This window comes from Glycine max, chromosome 10 (assembly GCF_000004515.6).
Source record: "Glycine max cultivar Williams 82 chromosome 10, Glycine_max_v4.0, whole genome shotgun sequence".
NCBI lineage: Eukaryota > Viridiplantae > Streptophyta > Magnoliopsida > Fabales > Fabaceae > Glycine > Glycine max.
Genome location: NC_038246.2, coordinates 30093333 through 30112395, shown reverse-complemented (window position 1 = coordinate 30112395; position 19063 = coordinate 30093333). Strand labels below are relative to the sequence as shown.

The 19063-nt window shown below is 38.4% G+C and overlaps 1 protein-coding gene across 4 annotated transcripts in view; it reads right to left on the bottom strand.

Moving 5' to 3' along the window:
* The window catches only part of LOC100798991 (polycomb group protein EMBRYONIC FLOWER 2), a 46839-nt gene extending 28103 nt beyond the window's left edge, over window positions 1-18736 (bottom strand). For 2 of the 4 annotated variants that reach the window (XM_006588966.3, XM_014763116.3), the window contains exons 1-12: window positions 18548-18736; window positions 17719-17845; window positions 17502-17625; window positions 17237-17292; window positions 15895-16000; window positions 15605-15770; window positions 15442-15519; window positions 9675-9808; window positions 9425-9487; window positions 9167-9288; window positions 959-991; window positions 765-796 (exon numbers count right to left, since the gene is read on the bottom strand). In XM_006588966.3, the coding sequence (XP_006589029.1) occupies window positions 765-796; window positions 959-991; window positions 9167-9288; window positions 9425-9487; window positions 9675-9808; window positions 15442-15519; window positions 15605-15770; window positions 15895-16000; window positions 17237-17292; window positions 17502-17625; window positions 17719-17753 (949 nt within the window). In that variant the 5' untranslated portion in view covers window positions 17754-17845; window positions 18548-18736. The remainder of the gene's footprint in view (window positions 1-764; window positions 797-958; window positions 992-9166; window positions 9289-9424; window positions 9488-9674; window positions 9809-15441; window positions 15520-15604; window positions 15771-15894; window positions 16001-17236; window positions 17293-17501; window positions 17626-17718; window positions 17846-18547) is intronic. The other 2 variants (XM_003535142.5, XM_006588967.4) reach the window with 2 other exon arrangements.
* Between the last annotated feature and the right edge of the window lie 327 nt (window positions 18737-19063).

The following is a 19063-nucleotide window of genomic DNA, read 5'->3' as shown; positions in this document are numbered from 1 at the left end:
CAGACTTTTGTTGTCTGCTTTTAGGAACCATTTATATGGAACCTAACTTTGTAATAGTACCTCTGGTACTTCTTTTAATTATATTTATATTTATCTTTGCCGATCAAAAAAAAAAAAGAGTAATAAATATATAAAATATGGGATGTTCTAATTAAGGGGCCTACCCATGAAATGATTCTGAGATCTTACTGGCAAGTTGGGAATTATAGATATTCACTCAGCAGCTTGAAGTGGAATGTTGTAACATGTGTAAAATATGAAGCATGTGCATTATTTATTTATGTACAGATTTAATTAGATTTATTCCCTCGTTAGGATTAATTGGTCAAGGTTTTCTTAGTTGTAGCAATCAGGTCTGATTTGTCGTCCATATTCTAAAATACGAAGTTTTTACGATCAAAGCTGTATAAATAGTGATCCTTGTCATACTCTTTGAATTATCAGAAAATAATATTCACTTTTCCTCATATTCCAAGGGTAAGCAAAAATCTGCCCGGATGTTATTCTTAAGTCCTATGGTACCACACAGTATGTTGTTTTTCACAAACTTTACCGACCTTTGAATTTTTACAACAGAGATGTAAAATATTTAAAAAACCAATACTCAACTCAAGAAATCAAGAAACACAAATAGCTTTTACAGGATCAAGCTAACATTGTCAAATTTTTCAGAAAATACATTAATTACTCCATAAAGAAAAAGAAAAACAATCACATATTAACATAGGACTGATAGGAGACAGAGAGAATAATATTCACATTACCTTCTGTCCTCTGCAACTTATTATTGTAATACCTGAAATAATTTTAATAAAACAAAGACTTATTAAGAGAGAAAAAAAATACAATGAATGATCAAATCCCTCTACATATCTGACAAAGACAACCCTTTTTAAAAGTCCATTATCATAAACTCATAAAAGTCAAATAAGAGCATGGAAATGTTAAAATGTAATACCTGTAATTAAACATGACATTTCCTTCCCTCAACCTGGACCATACAAGCAGCTTGTCGTTAAAATGTGCACCACAATTTTTTAATAGAAATTAAATAACAGTGTCATTAATTTGTGTGGTTGCTTTACAGATGAAAGGAGTTTTACAACATAAAATATTCTCCTTAAACAAAGCAACATTCTGTGATCTCTAATAGTGTTGTTAAATATCTGCTATAGTGCTATATCCTGGATCTGAAATTGCGACTCCGTCCGCTACAGAGACCGCTATTAGTGTCGTGGTTGTGGTTTGCATTCAACATCCTCTTGTAATATCCGGGGAGTCTCCAGCCAATTTGAACTTCTGAGTTAATTGTTATGCCATTTTCTATGTATTTTATTTTTATTTGCATACAACTTAATTTTCTATACATATATAATTGATATATATCATAAATTTCAACCATTATGTGACTTCTGCTATATGCCCAGGATGCTATCCGATATATGATATAGCGGATTATTGGCTTTCCACCATTTTCTGCAATCCGCAATTGATTTTTTTTTTTTGAATGGCCAAAAATAATATTATATATATAAGAAGCATAGTACCAGAGGTACTACAGGAAAACAAAGGTTAACAACCCCTAAAACACAGAAAAATAACCAACAGCCACCAAAATCAACAAAACCCATCCCTACAAGTGACACATTAGATGAATGACAAAGACATATAAGAGGACCATTGGTGAAAAGGAACAGTGAAATCCTTTTCCCATCCCCTCAACCAAGACCAAGTGAGATAAATAGATCTGTCCATCAATTTAGATATGTCAAAAGACTGGTTGTTGAAAACCATGTCATTTCTAAGGCTCCAAATGGATCTGGTAGCTGCAATCCACCAAATCTTCCTCCTTCTGTTAGAATTCCTCGATCCAGCCAATGAACAATGCTGAAGAAAGTTGTCCATAGGCTTGCTGTGCAAAACTCTATCTTCCTTCACCCATGAGTTGAATTCCCACCATAATGGCATAACTTTATAACAAGTGAAGAAAAGGTGAGAAGCAGATTCCACTTGGCTTTGGCAGAAAGGGCATAGGTCGTTTTGGAGGGCAATCTGTCTACTGATTAAATTATCCTTAGAAGGAAGCCTATCCCAGAGTAATCTCCAGGCAAAGGATAAAGCTGAAGGGGGGATTTTGATCTCCACTGCCCAGTTTCCAAAGAAAGTGCTTATTGGCCGCAGTCATACTACTGTGCTGAATAATTGATCTTAAATCAGACCACCAAGAGGAGAAATTCTGTTTATAAGGACCCTCTTCCAAGCCTCTCCAACCCCTGTATTTTGAAGAGAGAATTCTGCTCCAAAGATGATCCGGTTGCTGGAACATCAACCATTTCCACTTGATGAGGAGAGCTCTATTAAACACCTTGATGTCTTTAATTCCCAGCCCTCCCTTTTCTTTAGGAGCACACACTTGCTGCCAAGAGATCCAAGCTATCTTTTTCCTTTCTGATTTGCCACCCCAAAGAAACTGTCTTTGGATAGCAGTGAGTCTCTTGATGACTGCTGAGGGGATACTGAAAAAAGACATATAAAATAAGGGCAAAGCTGTCAAGACCGCATTGATTAAAGTAGTTCTGCCAGCCATAGAGATGCTTCTGTGGTTCCACTTGTTCAATTTGGCTTCAAATTTTCTGATTATAGGCTCCCACACCACCTTCCTCCTAGGATTAACACCTATAGGCATCCCTAGGTACAAGAAAGGAAACTGCAGAGGCCTACAGTGCAAGTAATCAGCAGCACGACTACTCCAATCCTCAGATCTGCCTATCACACCGAATTGGCTCTTAGCAAAATTAATTCTAAGGCCAGATACCAACTCAAAGCTTCTAAGGATTGCTTTAATAGCTGTGACATTGTCCATGGATGGTTCCCCAAAGAAGATAGTATCGTCAGCAAATTGGAGGATGTTGACTGGAACTCTATTCTTGCCTACCATGAAACTGTTGTAGCAATTTTTAGACACAGCTTCCCTCATCAAACCTGTCAAACCTTCAGCAACCAGGTCAAACAAAAAAGGAGCCAAAGGATCTCCTTGTCTCAAGCCTCTTTGGGGTTTAAATTCTTCTGTTGGGCTTCCATTTACTAAAACAGATATGGATGCTGATGTAAGGCAGCCCTTTACCCATCCAAGCCACCTCTCATGAAACCCCATTCTTCTCATCATGTAGAAGAGGAATTGCCAAGACACCGAGTCATAAGCTTTTTCGAAATCCACTTTAAAAACCAGGCAAGGCTTCTTAGATCTCTTGGCCTCCTCTACAACCTCATTGGCAATCAAAACCCCGTGAAGCAATTGTCTGCCCTTAACAAAGGCTAGTTGCCTTTCATCTATTAGCTGATTCATGACCTTGCTTAGCCTATTTGATAGGACTTTAGCAACAATTTTGTAAACACAACCAATAAGGGATATAGGTCTGAAATCACTAATAAGTTGGGGATCTTTGATCTTAGGGATCAGGGCAATGAAAGAAGAATTAAGACCCTTAGGGAAAACTGCATTTGCATAGAATTCCGAGAAAAACCTTAGGAATTCAGGCTTCAAATCATTCCAAAAATGCTTTAGGAATCTGAAATTGAAACCATCGGGCCCTGGACTTTTGTCACTCCCGCAAGACCACACAGCACTATAAATCTCCTCCTCTTTAAAAGGTTCCACCATCATTTCTCTCTGATTATTGGACAGAACATTAAAGAAAACCCCATCTAGGTTCGGTCTGTTCAAAGAAGTTTCAGCAAATCTAGATTGGAAGTGCTGAAGAATTGCAGCCTTGACCACAGCAGGTTGATCTACCCAATTGCCATCGATATGAAGCCCCCTCAAGGAATTCCTTCTTCTGCTAAGGTTAATAATTCTGTGGAAATAAGAGGTGTTGCCATCACCCTCTTTGATCCACTTGCTTCTAGATTTCTGTCTCATGATTGATTCATGAAGAAGAGACTGCTCCCAAAGGTCAGACTGAGCTTTTTTAAGCTGTTGAATGTCCTGTTCAGAGGGGTGAGCTGTGAGAGAGTCCTCCAGATCATTCAGCTTTTTCTGAGTTTGCTTCACCTTGCTGCCTAGATCTCCATAGATATCTCTACTCCAGGATTTTAGTCTATATTTTAGGTTCTGAAGTTTGCATTTTAGAGCATACCCTCCCCAACCCAAAGGCTGGTTTTCAGACCAACAATCCCTAACCACCTTAGTGTAGTCCTTGTTAGACAGCCAAGCATCAAAGACCCTAAAAGGCTTAGGGCCCCAATCAGAGCATTTCGAGTTCAATAAGATGGGGCAGTGATCTGAGTAGTTCCTTTCAAGATTGAGTTGGGAACTATCAGGCCACTTAGAAAGCCACGCATCAGAAACTAACACTCTATCAAGCTTACTCTTGCAAGAGCCATTAGGCCTAACCCAAGTGAAAGGCTTCCCCACACAGGGGATATCATCAATCTCCATATCTGCCAACCACTCATTGAATTCTGCTATAAGATTAGCTTCTGAATTAGGGTGTCTACTGCCCACTCTTTCAGCTGGATGTCTAATACAATTAAAGTCTCCCACCAAGCACCAAGACTGAATCTGGGACTGACTCTTCTTTGAGGACAGCTTCTCCCTTAGCTTTCTTTTGCTTTCTATGTCACAAGGAGCATAGATGTTGGCCACCACAACTCTCTGCATTTCTGCCATCCAAACTCCCTCCAACATGATGAATCCCCTTTCAGCAGTTTTCACCTCAACCTGGAAATTATTATTGTTCCAGATACACAATAAACCTCCAGCAGTATTCACAGCAGGAATCCATTCCCATTCAAAGTCTGATTGGCCCCACAAAGACTGACACACTGCCTTATCGAAAGTGTCCCTCTTTGTTTCTTGCAAACAGAGGAGATCTATCTTGTGTTGCCCAACCAATCTTCTGATAGAGGCCCACTTTAAACCTCTACCAAGCCCTCTAATATTATAAGATAGAATATTCATTTTAAGAACTTCCTGCTACCCAGCTCACTAGCTTCTTTTCTATCTCGACTCTCCATAAAAGCATAGCTTTGAAGAATCTCCAAGTCATCTGTAGTTGCCCCCACACCTATGTTTTCTCCAATACGCCATAAGTGTTGAGCTTCTTCCAATACCTCAGCATTGCACTCAATAATACTTTTGAGCCTTGTTCCTGCTTCCACATATTTCTGGTTGCTAACCTTGGCCTGGTTGTCGATATGAGTTGCTGAATTTTCCTCCCCTTTTTGACTGTGGGGGTGATTGTCCTTAGACTGCATAGAACGAGCTTTGGAGAGGAAGTATTTTTGTCTAGTGTAGACTTTGGAGTACAAGTCTGGAGTTCCTCTTTTGGTTTGGGCTACAGCTAATAATTCCTCCTTATTACACCCCTTGAGTTTCAAAGTTGGGCCTGAAGTTTTGTTGGTGTCATCAGCTATTTGAGAATGATCCTGATGCTCATCCGAGAAAGCTACAGAATAAGCCTCCTGCTTATTGCACCCCTCCTGAATAATGTTTGGGCCCAAGTTGCAAACTAGCCCAGAACTTTGATAGCTCTGCCCCGATATAAGGTGAGGGTGGGTCTGCATGTCATAATCACCTTCTTCCCCAACATAGGTCTGGTCGTCTGGTACGTCTGGCTCAGCATTCAAATTCTTTCCCAAATGCTGATTACTCTGCCCTCTTTCTTGCTGTATTTCCTCTTCAGTGCAATCTGCTCCCTTGTCTGGTCCCGAGAAGCTGGTTCTTAAGTCAAGCTTGCCATATTTGGGGCCCTGAGTGCCTTGGGAGCTACCCTTTGACTTTTCCCAGTGGTTAACGACCAACTGGCTATTACCCAGTGGTCCGAGAGCGTGACCGTAGCCGTTAGTCTCCCCCTCTACCCCTTGGATATCGGATGGTGTCCGTTTCCCGTGGGGCGGTTCCGGCGAGCAGGAAGGGTGAGTGTCGCCGTCATTGATGGCGTCTTCAGCATCTCCGACATCCTCCGAAAAGATCTCCTCCGACCACCCTTCAGACAGCGCAGTTCTATTCCGGGCCGACCCGACTTCAAGCCCTATCTCTTCCGCTACCCATACCCGATACTGTGAATCCCCCACACCAACACGAACCTCCATCCTGATCGCCGGCGGGAGAGGAGTCCGAACCAGTAACCGGGCTCGGTCTAGTCTGTATCGATCCTCTGTGTCTTCATCCAGCTCAATGACGTCGCCGATGGCAGCTACGACTTTCCTGAAATTGTCCTTATCCCATACCTGAATGGGGAATCCCCAGACCTGAAGCCAGACAACCCTGTTTCGGGGCCTACAGTCCGGCGTCCATTTCCTTAGAGAGTAGAAAAGGGAGTTCCCAGTTTCCGCTTCCATACGTATGATTTGCTGGGCCTTATGATCAGACAACCCAGGCAAGAGAACCATGTCGTCTCCGAGGTAGGTAATACGAGTATTGTCCCCCAACTCCCAAACTATACGGTCCTCTAGAGTTCCCACCTCCATCACCTCTTTTAAGTTACCAACCCAGGCTTCAGTACACCAGTACCCCCTCCCTTCTTCTGGGTTGATGCAGATAGTTGTTGTTTCTTCCTCTCCTGTGTGAGCCCCATTAGCCGCTACATCCGCGTACGTTCTCGGTAGGAGTCCGGTGATTACCCCACCATGCTTGCTGGGTCTGTCTGTAGGCTTCCTCCCGATGAAGCTCTTCTTCTGCGAGTCTGCCTTCTGAAGCCCCCTCTCGAACCTAGGAAGGTTAACAAACAATTTGCAGTCATTGATGAAGATATTGTCCAGCCTCGTTTCCAGCCCTTTAACATCTAGCACTCCCTTGAACCTCACGAATCCATATCTCCGACCTTCCTTATTGAGCCTTTTAGCAATATACACTTCACGAACATCGCCCCACTTCTTGAAGTAGCCCCATAGCAGCGCCTCGTTAGCTTCGTCGGGAAAGTGAGTGAAGTAGAAAGAAGTGATATCGGGATTGCTTCTCCAGTTGTGACTGTGATACTTAGAGTGGCCCCATAGTTCCGAATACTTGGATTGTCGTCCCCTTATCAGTTGCTTCTTCGTGGCCTTCACTGATCTTCTAGAGACCACCTTGGTCCAGCTATCTTCATCAGCATGGCGGAGGACCCGTTCAGAGGCAGTGGTTCGTGCCTTGCCATAAGGCCTAGCCGTTCGGTCCATACTCCTTCTTCTCCACGACGAACCACTCCGATCGCGACATGACTCCCTCTGTCGTGTTCTGACTCTCCCTCTCCCTTTCTCGCTCCTTGTCTCTCTTACATACTCTCTCTCTCTCGTGTTATCTCTCACCCTGTCTCTCTCTCTGTCTCTCCCACTCTGTTTCTGTCTCTGTATCTCATCTCTCTCACTCTCGTCTCTCTCTCTCATCACTCTCACCCTTTATTATCAATGCTTGATTTACCTCAGCATCTTCCAGAGTAAAGTAAGCTCAAAACACTGGTCTCTACTCACTACTTTGTTCAAATCTTTTGGACTTTTGTTATTATTAACTTGCTGTTTAGCTTAAGATTGTCATTTTTTAATTTAATATTAAATATGAATATATCTTAAATTTAGGATTGTTTTTAGTTTAAAGCATTTATATGGGTAGAACAAAGTATTTTAATTTGTATTTAAAATTGTATAGCAGCCATCCCACTATCCACTATCTCACAGAACAGATTTTAGGGTCAGCTGCTTGGCACCACGGACAAAAGCTAAGGCCCCATTCAGGGTGGTTTAGGGTGGTTTTCCGTTTTCAGTTTTTAAATATTTGAAAATCAAACCCAGTTTTCATATTGAATTTTTAATTTCAACTTTAATTTTAAAACTGTTGTAAAATACGAAAGGAACCTCAGAATCAATTTCAAAATCAACATTTATGAATTTTCCAGAACTCAAATAAAGTTGAATTTCTTTTTGGATTTGCATGAATCCAGAAATTAACAATAGAAATCTATACTAAAAATCAACAGATCTCAAACAAGAATAAAAAAGGGAAATTAAAGATCTCAAACAATAAATTATTACACAATATCAAACAAGAATCAACACAAGAAATGAAGATCAATAAGGGAAACCAAAAATCTCAGAACAAATTAATACTAAAAATCAAGAGATCTCAAACAAGAATCAAAAAGAAAAATTAGACCCAAAATCAACAAGAATCAAGACATCTTCCCAAGTGCACTCTCCATTCTTCTCGCCACAAACCCAACCCCGATAAGTTTGCCATTACGGTAGCACGCAATGCAGCGCGTCGGCTCTGATCCCACCATGTAACAAAAAGCAACAGAGGTGACAATGAGGGTGGCGGCAGAGCCAAGGGTTTCGCACACACGCAGAGTCAGATCTGAGTTAGATCTGGCGTCATCGGTGTTGCATGAACGTGTGGTAGAGGTGGGCGACGAGGATGTAGGAGAAGGGCGGCAATGTCGTTCTGTAACAAAAGAAGACAAAGTTGCAAGTTTCGATGCCACCACTGCTCATGGCTGACCGGCGTAGGGAAAATGACGAGATGACGAAGGGCGGTGAAGGTGTTTTGGTCGTGGCTGCGCAGAGTTATGGTGAGCCAAGGGAAGTGCAGAGGCGGCAAAGGAGAACAATCTTTGGGGGAGAAAGTGGCGGGTGGCAGTAAGCAGACGACGGCGGTAGGAGGCCGATGGCGGGTGGCAGTAAGCAGAGAAGATGATGGAAGTTGGGCAGAGAGCAACATGTAGGGGGAGAGAAAGCAGCGTGAAGGGAGAAGTCAATCTCTTGGGTTTAGGGTAAGACCAACAACAGAAACCCATAAACCTATTTTTTTTGTTTTTGAAATGGGGTGAAAACTGTTTTTAAAGGAACTAAAAAACCAACTCAGCCCCATTTTAGCCGAATGTGTTTCCGTTTTGAAACTGCATTTTAAAACCAAAAGCCAGAAACTCGTAACCACCCCGAACGGGGCCTGTGATACCTAAAAATTGTTGTTGAATAGTAAATGCACATGGAACTAGCAAGGAAAGTGGATACAATAAATTATGAGTCAGTAGCCAAGTACATCAAGCTAAAAGCTAATCCAACTTGCAATGATTTCCAGGTCACTGTTTATTGAGTTTTGTGAGAAAAATTTTATAGAAACAGAGACATCACAAGCTTTGCAACTATAATGATTGAATGGCTAATAGACTCCCATGAGAAAAATAAAATTTACCCGATAATGTGAGATAATGATGAGGACGGTACTTCACCGCCTGCATATGAAAGATAGGGAGATTTTTCTTTGGCCCCAAACTCTTCAGCAGAAATTGTGATTTGTACTTGCTTTGATGTACTCTTTAGAAACCCAAAGAACAGGAAAGAAACAAGCAGCAGTCAATACAAATTCTCCATTTTATATCTAAGTATATTTTTGGGTTTAGGTGCGTAAATTTCTTGCTCAGTGGAAAATGACTTCAAAGCTTAAACTAACCATATTCTCAAAATTAGAGGGAACTTGAATGGAGATTCTTGTATCCTCATTTAAAAAATCTGACTGCAACATAAAGAAAGTTGTGAAGTAGTAAATCTATAAAACAGTGAATAATAGATAATAATGCTTGAAATGGATTCTTGGAACAAAAATATAGTGCCTATGCATAACATATACTTTAAATAGCACAAAAGGAAGCAGAGTAATGAGTGTTTTCTTCCCAAAAAAAAAATTGTGTTAATCATCATACCTTCAGAATACATGGAAGCAAATCCACAGTTGACATAATCTCTGCTCGCTGTCCCAAACGAAAATTCGGAAAACAATCCCAAGCCATATAAAGTGATTCTAAAGACACTTTCCCGCAAAGGCAGTATTCTCCAGCTGTGAAGCACAAAATGAAGAAAATTGAAAGAGGGATTCCATCTTGCATTAAAAAATCAATCCGAGGAGTTATTAACTATTTGTTATGTTTCCTAAAATATATCCTTATTTAATTACGGTGTGTTCATAGTTTTATTGTGTTAGTGGGTTTCATCTTATCATTGTAATACTATCCAAGTACTTTGGCCCTAGACGTAGTGAGTTGTTGGATCCTATTATTCGCAAGTGTGAGAGAAAGCTAACAAAGTGGAAACAAAGACACATTTCTTTCGGGGGGGGGGAGAGTGACCCTTATACAATCAGTCCTAACATCCATTCCTCTCTTTTTCAGGATTCCCAATTCAGTGCTGGATAAGCTTGTTAGCATTCAACACAGATTTCTATGGGGGAGGTGGACTCGAACATAAGAAGATTGCGTGGATTAAATGGGATACAATGTGTCTTCCAAAAGACAAGGAGGGCATAGGCATCAAGACTTTTAACATAGCATTGCTTGGTAAATGGAGATGGGATCTTTTTCGGCATCATGGGGAATTATGGGCAAGGATTCTGGAGTATAAATATGGTGACTGGAGATGCCTGGCTGAAGGAACAAGAGGCAGCAAGGATTCTATTTGGTGGCAGGACCTAATGGCAACTCTTAATCAATCACAACAGGGCACTGCTTTTCAAAATGTAACAGGTTGGAGTGTAGGATGTGGTGATAAGGCCAGATTCTGGGAGGATTGTTGGACTGCCGATGAAGTATCTTTAATGATAAAATATCCTAGGCTGTACCGCATTTCCTGTCAGCAAAAGCACCTCATTCAGCAGCTGGGCAGTCATACAGATGCAGGCTGGGAATGGAGTCTCACATGGAGGAGACTCTTGTTTGATAATGAAGTCGACATGGCTGACGTTTTCTTGGCAGATATAGCACAGTTTCAAATACAACCACATAGAGGAGATAGTTGGGTGTGGAAGGTTGACCCAAATGGTCAGTATTAAACACAACGTGCATATAATGCTTATGGGGGAATCAACAGATGAGAACCTAGATGGAGTTTTTGACACACTATGGAAATTGAAGATCCCAACCAAATCATCCTTTTTTGCATGGAGACTAATTAGAGACCGGCTGCCAACGAAAGTAAACCTAAGAAGAAGACATGTTCAGGTCAATGACATGATTTGCCCATTCTGCAGGAACATGGAGGAGGATGCAGGCCATCTGTTCTTCAGCTGCAATAAAATTGCACCTCTATGTTGAGAATCTTTATCTTGAGTAAATATCTCGGGTGCCTTCCCGCAAGATCTGAGACATCATTTTCTGCAACATGGGAATGGGCTGGATGCAGGGATCAGGATCAATAGGTGGAAGTGTTGGTGGGTAGCATTAACGTGGACTATTTGGTAGCAAAGGAACAAGATAGTGTTCTCAAATGAGGCCTTCAATGGAAGTAAATTGATGGATGACGCAGTATTCTTACTCTGGACTTGGCTAAGATTTATGGAGAAAGATTTTGCAATACATTTCAATCAATGGTCGAGCAACTTAAGAGAGGGCTTTGTGAACAGCAGAGGGTAGCAGATAGGGTCTATAGATTCTAGGTAGTATAATTCTAATGTACCTATGTAGATCTGGTCCCTCTACAGACTGATCCAAGTCTGCCTTTAGGGACCATTTTTCTACATAACCACAATGTATCTTTAGTACCTCTGGTACTTGTATATATATATATACTTATTTTTGCTGAGCAAAAAAAGAACATTATCAACACACCATATCAATCTAATAACTTATTATTCAGTCTTTATCTCTTTTACTCCTTCATAGTTCACTACCTAAGTCTGACAATTTCAACGTGATATCAAAACAACACCATTTTCCATGGCATAGTATTGTCACCATTAAGTCACCAAATTCATAAAAATATGTAACTCCATTACAACAATGCCTTATCTCCATAGTTTTTTGTTAAAATGTTCCACGCCGGCTAAGAATATAGCCAAAATAATCCTTACAAGACTTTGGTTATCCTCCCCCAATGAGTTATTTTTTTAGATTGAGTTAGGCATGCACCAAATATACATTAACCAAAATTCAAGTTCTTCCTTCTAGCCACTATTATTTCAATGTGTTTTGCTTCAAGATATTTATCTTCTTTTCTTTGTATGCTCTTATAAAATCTCCATCTTTGTTGAATCTCTTCCCTTTTATGGTATTTTCTTTTCCGATGGAGAGCGAACCTCACAACAATGGTAAGTTTGTTACCTTGTGGCGTGGAGATCACAAGTTTAAATCTCAAAAACAACCTCTGTTTGCATAGCAGGAGAGAGGTTGTGTAGACTACCCTCCTTAGACCCCACTTGGTAGGAGCCTTGTGAACTAGGTTGCCTTTTTAATTGTTCGTTTTCCATTGCTGGCTTAGCATTCAGAGTGAGAGTGAAAATAATGACGCACAAATGAATAGAATCATGTTAGATTCTACCTTAAAACCAATAGGCATTAAGTAAAGTTATCCAACAAATATATAAACCACACCCTAGTAATTAGGGTCACTAATAATTTCCATCTTTGATACCATGCTTCCATGTAAAACCACAAAAGCAACAAAAATAGGCAATAGGCTCTAATACCGTGTTAGATTCTATCTTAAAATCAATTGGCATCAAGTGAAGTTGCCCAATAGGTATATAAACTGCACCCCAATAATTGAGGTAAGCGATGTGGGACTTCTCAACAAATTGTGACTTCTCTTGCCACCGACAAGCATTCCAATGGTGACTTGTTGGTTGAGACTCACCGGCATCAAATATAATTTCTAGGTTTATGAAGTTTCCTAGGTCTTTTTGTTGCATGAAGCAGTTGTAGAAGTTTTAGTTCTTGTTGAGTATAATCACTTGGCAGGAAATTTTCAACCAGCTCTTCACAACAATGATCATTTCATCTGTCTTTCTAAGTTATCTTTTCAATAATGCTCATCTCTCTAATATCTATGGCATCCCTAAGTAGTTTTCTCAAACTGGTAGTTGAGCCCACTTTATATGCTATTTTCTTTAAGTGTTTGTTGGTAACAATCTTAATGCTTAGTAATATTAAGCTTGAGGAGTGTAAAAATATCTATAAAATAATCACATTATCTGTATCATATGCTTGAATGTTTAAGTTTTTAGGATATATAATGTGATCTTCAGAATAACAGTGGAATGAATTGTTCATCAAATTGAGGAAGCAATCCTAGGAGCTATTTCCTATTTTCGGTGTTTCCTAATTTATTTCCTTATATTAAAAATTCAAGGTGTTAGTAGCATAGAAACATAATTCGGTCCTCAACCCGGCAAACCACGAATTGGTACTTGCATACCAATTTATCTCACTTTTGCGAATTGATTCTCTCCAATTCCCTATGAAATCATAGACAAGCATGTATGTGCTAGGTTCGTTAAGAAGTAAAGGAAGCTGAAGGCAAAAAGGGTGGACATCATTGCATGCATTTTAGTGAACAATGTGTTTGTGATGAAGGCGTGAAAGGAGGACGTCAAGGTCAACAATGAGGATCTATTGTTGTCGGATGGTAATGGAATCATCACCAAATCCATTGGGTGCAAGCTTGATTAGATAGAAAAGCCTGTTGGATTAGAGCTAGATTAGGCGCTAAGCGCTCTTGGCTTTGGATGGGGTTGTTAAGCTCTTCAATTTGGAGGAAGGAGTGCCTTTACTGTCAATTGAACTCCCTAAATTTTGCTCTATTTATATAGTATATACTCTACAATGACCCTGATAATGATTATGATTTGGCTTATGTGATCTCTAGATGGTTGGAAATGTAGATATCCTATCAGTACCAGTAACCTCTCAAAACATGAAGCTAGCCGATGTAATTATTGGTAGCATACCTATGCGTATTGACTATGTATAACCCCTAGATACCAATATTTCATAAGGTCGAGTACTGCCAACCTAGTAAGTAGAAACTATGGTTTGTAGCAGTCATCATCATACTATATTAGTGGGCTTCATCTTGTCTTAATGACACCACAATTGTACTTGACCTGATTATTAGTATATAAAATTATTAGAGTATATTTTACTCTGTAGTGCTCTTTATTAAGAGTATAAAAATAAAATACTCTTATACTCTAATAAAAATAAGACCATAGGGTCCATATTTAGTATCAAGTTATCAACATACTATATCAATCAAATATCTGATTATTTAGAATCTCAATTCCCTCTTTTTCTCCCTACCTAAATCAAGGGTAAGGCTGCATACAATGACCCTCCCACATACCTTCGCATGCGAGGAGCCTCTTGACACCGGGGTATGTTAGTTTTCTTTTGCCTAAATCCTATAATTTCAATGACCAAATAGAGTTCAAAAATATATATCAGAAATCACTAGACATTCAATCTTATGAATTTCAATAGATCATAGATTTTACCATCCATTATGAAATTCCTTAATTTCTTGTTAGTGTGATATTTAGACAAAAAAACATTTCATTGGGTCAGGTCAAAGTTAATACTCATAAGAACCAACTCATCCTTGCTTAGGCTTTCTGGTGCAAGTCAGTTAACCAGCTCATTACACCTTGTGCCAAAATTATAATTTAATTATGAATGGGTTGGCAGAGATCAAGCCTCTGACCATTTGGTTGATCAGAGACTCTAATACCATGTTCAAAAGTTAGAGAGGAAAAGTAATGGGTTTAGACGAGTGCAATACAGAGGCAGTAAAAGGGCTGTAGGTGGAAGCACACATTGCCTCCCCAACCTGCATTTACTAGAGGGAGAAGCATACAAATTTATAGCTGTCAATCAATCACCTAGAATTAGTCCGCAATTAATTAACCTTGATTTTAGGGTATGGAATTCTTCCATAACATTCTTTCCAAAATAGATTACTTGAAGTGTTTTATATGTTTAGGCAACTATGGACCCTTTATGTACGATATATTATGATTCACGATTCAAAATCAGAACAATTAGAACAAACAATTCTTGATATACATTCCCGATCTGACAACTGTGATTTTGGTAGCACTACGTATTAATATTCAAAGAGATTTTAGGGAACTCTTTTGTCTTTTTTGTTGTAGTATTATATTATATACTACATATGACAAATTCATTATGAATGACAGTACACAGAAGCGGATCAACAATCCAACAACAACCTGATGGCCAAGTGAAAAAGAGAAAAGCATACAAAAGTGTAAATTAGAAGTGGCTTAAGGGCATGTTTCGATTGAAGTTTGCAAACATAAGTTTGGGTTAAACTTGAGTTTGCAAAAGCAACTCTACTTCTACAAAAAATGAGTTTCCAGGAAAAACTTTAATGTGCAAATGTACTTTTGAGGGTAACCAAACATGTCACAAAACTGAGTTTACTTTCCAAATTGAGTTTTAAGCACCCAAAACAGAAAACCAAACACAGCCTAAGATAAACAGAGCTCCATGTGAGGAAACTTTAGTAACACTGTAAGGGGTTTGAGGAGATCCACTAGAAGCACATTGGGAACAGAGCCAATACCCCCTCAAGGTAAATAAATTATAAAAAGAAAAAAAGTGGGGGCTCAAATAACAACGTAACAATGTGGTCAAACATGTTTTTTGTCTGACAGATATTAGCAACTAAAGCACATCTCACATTCAAAAAAAGCTAGATGATTCAGATCCGAAGGCTTAGAGTTTGAATTGACTCCAGATGATAAATTTGAGTTTTCCACTGCAAGTAAATAGTCATAATAAGGAACTTGGCAAAAATTTATAGATATTTTCATCACAATTGAATCACATAAGCATATACATACCAGTGGCAGTGCTGACAAACAAGATATCAAGTGAGCAAGATCTAGCTTCCTCAGCTAACTTGTTGACTTCAGGAAGTGTAAAATTTGCCTGGACTTGAGTATTCAAATCAATTCCAGGGGAGTTTCGGAAGATGAAAATCCGACCAATTTGATAAATGGCAGTTTGCTTTTGTTTTTGGTAAGTTAAAACAAAAAGTATGAAACAGCAAAAAAAAATATTAGATAAGGTATTTTACACCATGGAGTAAGGAATAATAATTGAATCAACTTTTAAAAAGCAGTATTCCTACCCTTGAAGCTCCATGATCAGAAATCCGCCTTGCAAGACAGATAGACATGGGAAACACATTTTGACTTTCAGTTATAGTCCGCGTCAAGGAAACTGCCATTTGTATTCTAATTATGCAAATAACATATCACATTAGCATATCAAAATCAATATTAGTATATATACTAAATTATATTCACATAAAACAGAATGAACACAATGTCTCATGAAATTACAGCAAGTTCAAGCTTATACAAAGAATAAACAAACACCACCATTTCTGCAGGAACAATGAGGAGGATGCAGCTCATCTATTCTTCAACTGCAGTAAAACCCTCCCTATATGGTGGGAATCTTTGTCTTGGGTAAACATCTCAGGTGCCTTCCCGCAAAACCTGAGACATCATTTCCTCCAACATGCTCATGGGGGGATACGCTGGACTAAGGGCTCATAGATGGAAGTGTTGGTGGATAGCATTAACCTGGACTATTTGGCAGCATAGGAATCAGATAGTTTTCTCAAACGATAGCTTTAATGGTAGCAAACTGATGGATGAGGCAATCTTCTTGTGTTGGTCATGGTTTAGGAATATGGAAAAAGGTTTTGTAATGCATTTTAATCAATGGTCGAGTAATCTAAGAGAGGGATTTTGTAATCAGGGGAGGGAAGCAGACATAGGACCTGGGTAGCCTATAGCTTACAATGTGAGCAGCTTATGGTTAGCTAATTTGACTGATCAAGTTTGTATTAGGAAACCATATGTCTGCTGAACTCCAAAAACTAGTAATCTTAGTACCCCTGGTACTTATATATACTTATTTATCTTTGCTGATCAAAAAAAAAAAAAACAAACACCACCATACAGCAAGAAAAAGGAATTGCAAGGATGACATAAAATTAATCTTCATCATCTCAAACAGAACAAGATTTATCCTTTTTTCTTACTAAATACGTTCTATTTGATTTGATAATCTTAATTCATATTCATTCTAGAACCACAAAAAAAAAAAAAAAAAACATCAAAGTGTGAATTTAGAAACTAGTTCATTCAACTAAGTCCACACCTCTTCTTTATATCAGAGACCTAAGTTGTCACAAACTTTATATACTATCAAGCAAATACACACATTTATTTTGTTTCTCCATTCCCAAGTTTTGCATATGGTATTAAATACATGTACCTATCTGAATAGCAAAATGTTCATTTCAACAACCATACCACAGAGATATGACTCAAAACCTTTCTATTTAATTTTAGACAGAACTTAGCATATACAAACCCATGGACATATGGCATGTAACTGATGTAAATCTGTTAAAGAGAGCAAGTTGGAGAAGGAAGAACATATGTGGCAACTTTTACCTCTTCTTGTGCTTTGCCTTTATCCGGTAGTGCAAACATCTCTGAAGGAATGATGGCTACATAACAGAGACAAATTATATTAGTAACACAACATGCCACAATAGTTTATTGGAGGGCCAGTATCTTCAGGGACAAAAAAAATTATGAGAACTGTGCTAACAAGATTACAGTCAGCCTATGTTTCACACATTCTAAAACAAATGATAAATAATGACATAAGATATTATTACAATGGCAGATAATTTTAGCCAATCAAATAGAGTACATTTCTCATGGCACGTCGCTGGAGAATGTTGTAAAGTTCTACAGGCTTGCAATAAATTGAAAGACTCTCTTCAGCTGCAAGCTCCTCTTCTGCAGATAAATGTTCACAAGCATCTGGATGGCTTCTGCAGGGGAAAACAGATATAATTACTGGTTATGTTACAAAATGCTTTTGTTTTATAGTAAAACAGGAAGTGTTTCAATGAAAGAGAATATACGAGGTAGCACGAGCTGCAACAGGAATGCCTGGCATTCTTCTTATTAAAAAAGTTTCAGATACATATAATATTTATCTGAAATTGTGAATCTTTAAGAATGTGATATCTTCCCTTGTTTGTATGAAACCTGCAATTGAAAATGGTGCAAAAAATCATTAAAACCTCAGTGATCCAAATATTGAAGACATAAATGGATTAAAATTCAATGCTTTACATCAAAGCCTGAACATCAACATGAGACAAAAAAAAACCTCTTTTTTTATCAAGTTGAAAACCACTGATCCTATTAGTGTATGAAAGCATGCTTCAAATTTACAAATGCTCCATGTGAAATATAATAGAGGGTATCTTTTTCTATGCTCATTAAGACTTCAAAGGTGCCCTTGAGTCTTCATAGATGCCTATGAAAAACTAAATAAATTGTTAAACCATTCATATGAAGATATCAAAATCTCAAAACAAGCCAAGTCCTTCTTTTCTCCAATTGTGGGAAACAAGACTGGTATATCCAAGTGCATGGAATAACAAAGTGCAGCACAAGAATCAAACACAATACAAAAAAAGAACAGAACGAAAAAAAAAGGATCAAAACAGATAAAGGGTTCGAAGAACAAAAAAATAGAGAATGCCCACGAAAATTTTTCTTGTAAGGACAATGAAAAGAACCGAAAAAACCAATCTTGGAAGCAAAAAAGCAAATGGGTGGTAGAAAAAAACCTCAAAGGTTCACACTTTGACACGAACCAAACAAATGAGATCAATTGAAGCCAAAATTGGTTCAAAACTGAAGTGTGAAAGTGCGAGTGTGATCATTCATTTCATATCGTACCTCAGAATTGAACCCGAAAATGGAAGACACGAAATTGAAAATTCGATATTCTCGAAATGATTGAAATCTAACAAAGTTGCTCGCTCTCTCTGTCTGTCTCTTTCTCTCTGAAAAACTCTCAAAAGAAACACAATTTTGTGCTGAGTTTGGGGAAGTGGAACAAACCAAATGAGCTAAGAAACGCAAACGCGCCGAGATAAAAATAATAATATTATATTAAACTTTATCGGTTCGTAGTCATTAAATTCTATTAAAAATATCATAAAAGAAATAGGATAAATTAAAGCTCTTATATTCAGTGTCCTCAGGCCATTCCTTAAAGGAAGTACAAGGAAAAGTTATATATTGTGTAAATATAAAAAAAACGCAAAAAAAAATAATAAACAGCACAATTTTTCTTGCATCTAAATAAAAATATTTTTATTTTAAATTCTTTAAATAATAATCTTAGACACTGATTATCATTTGTTAAAATTAAATTATACGAATTGAAATATAATATAATAATGAATGCAT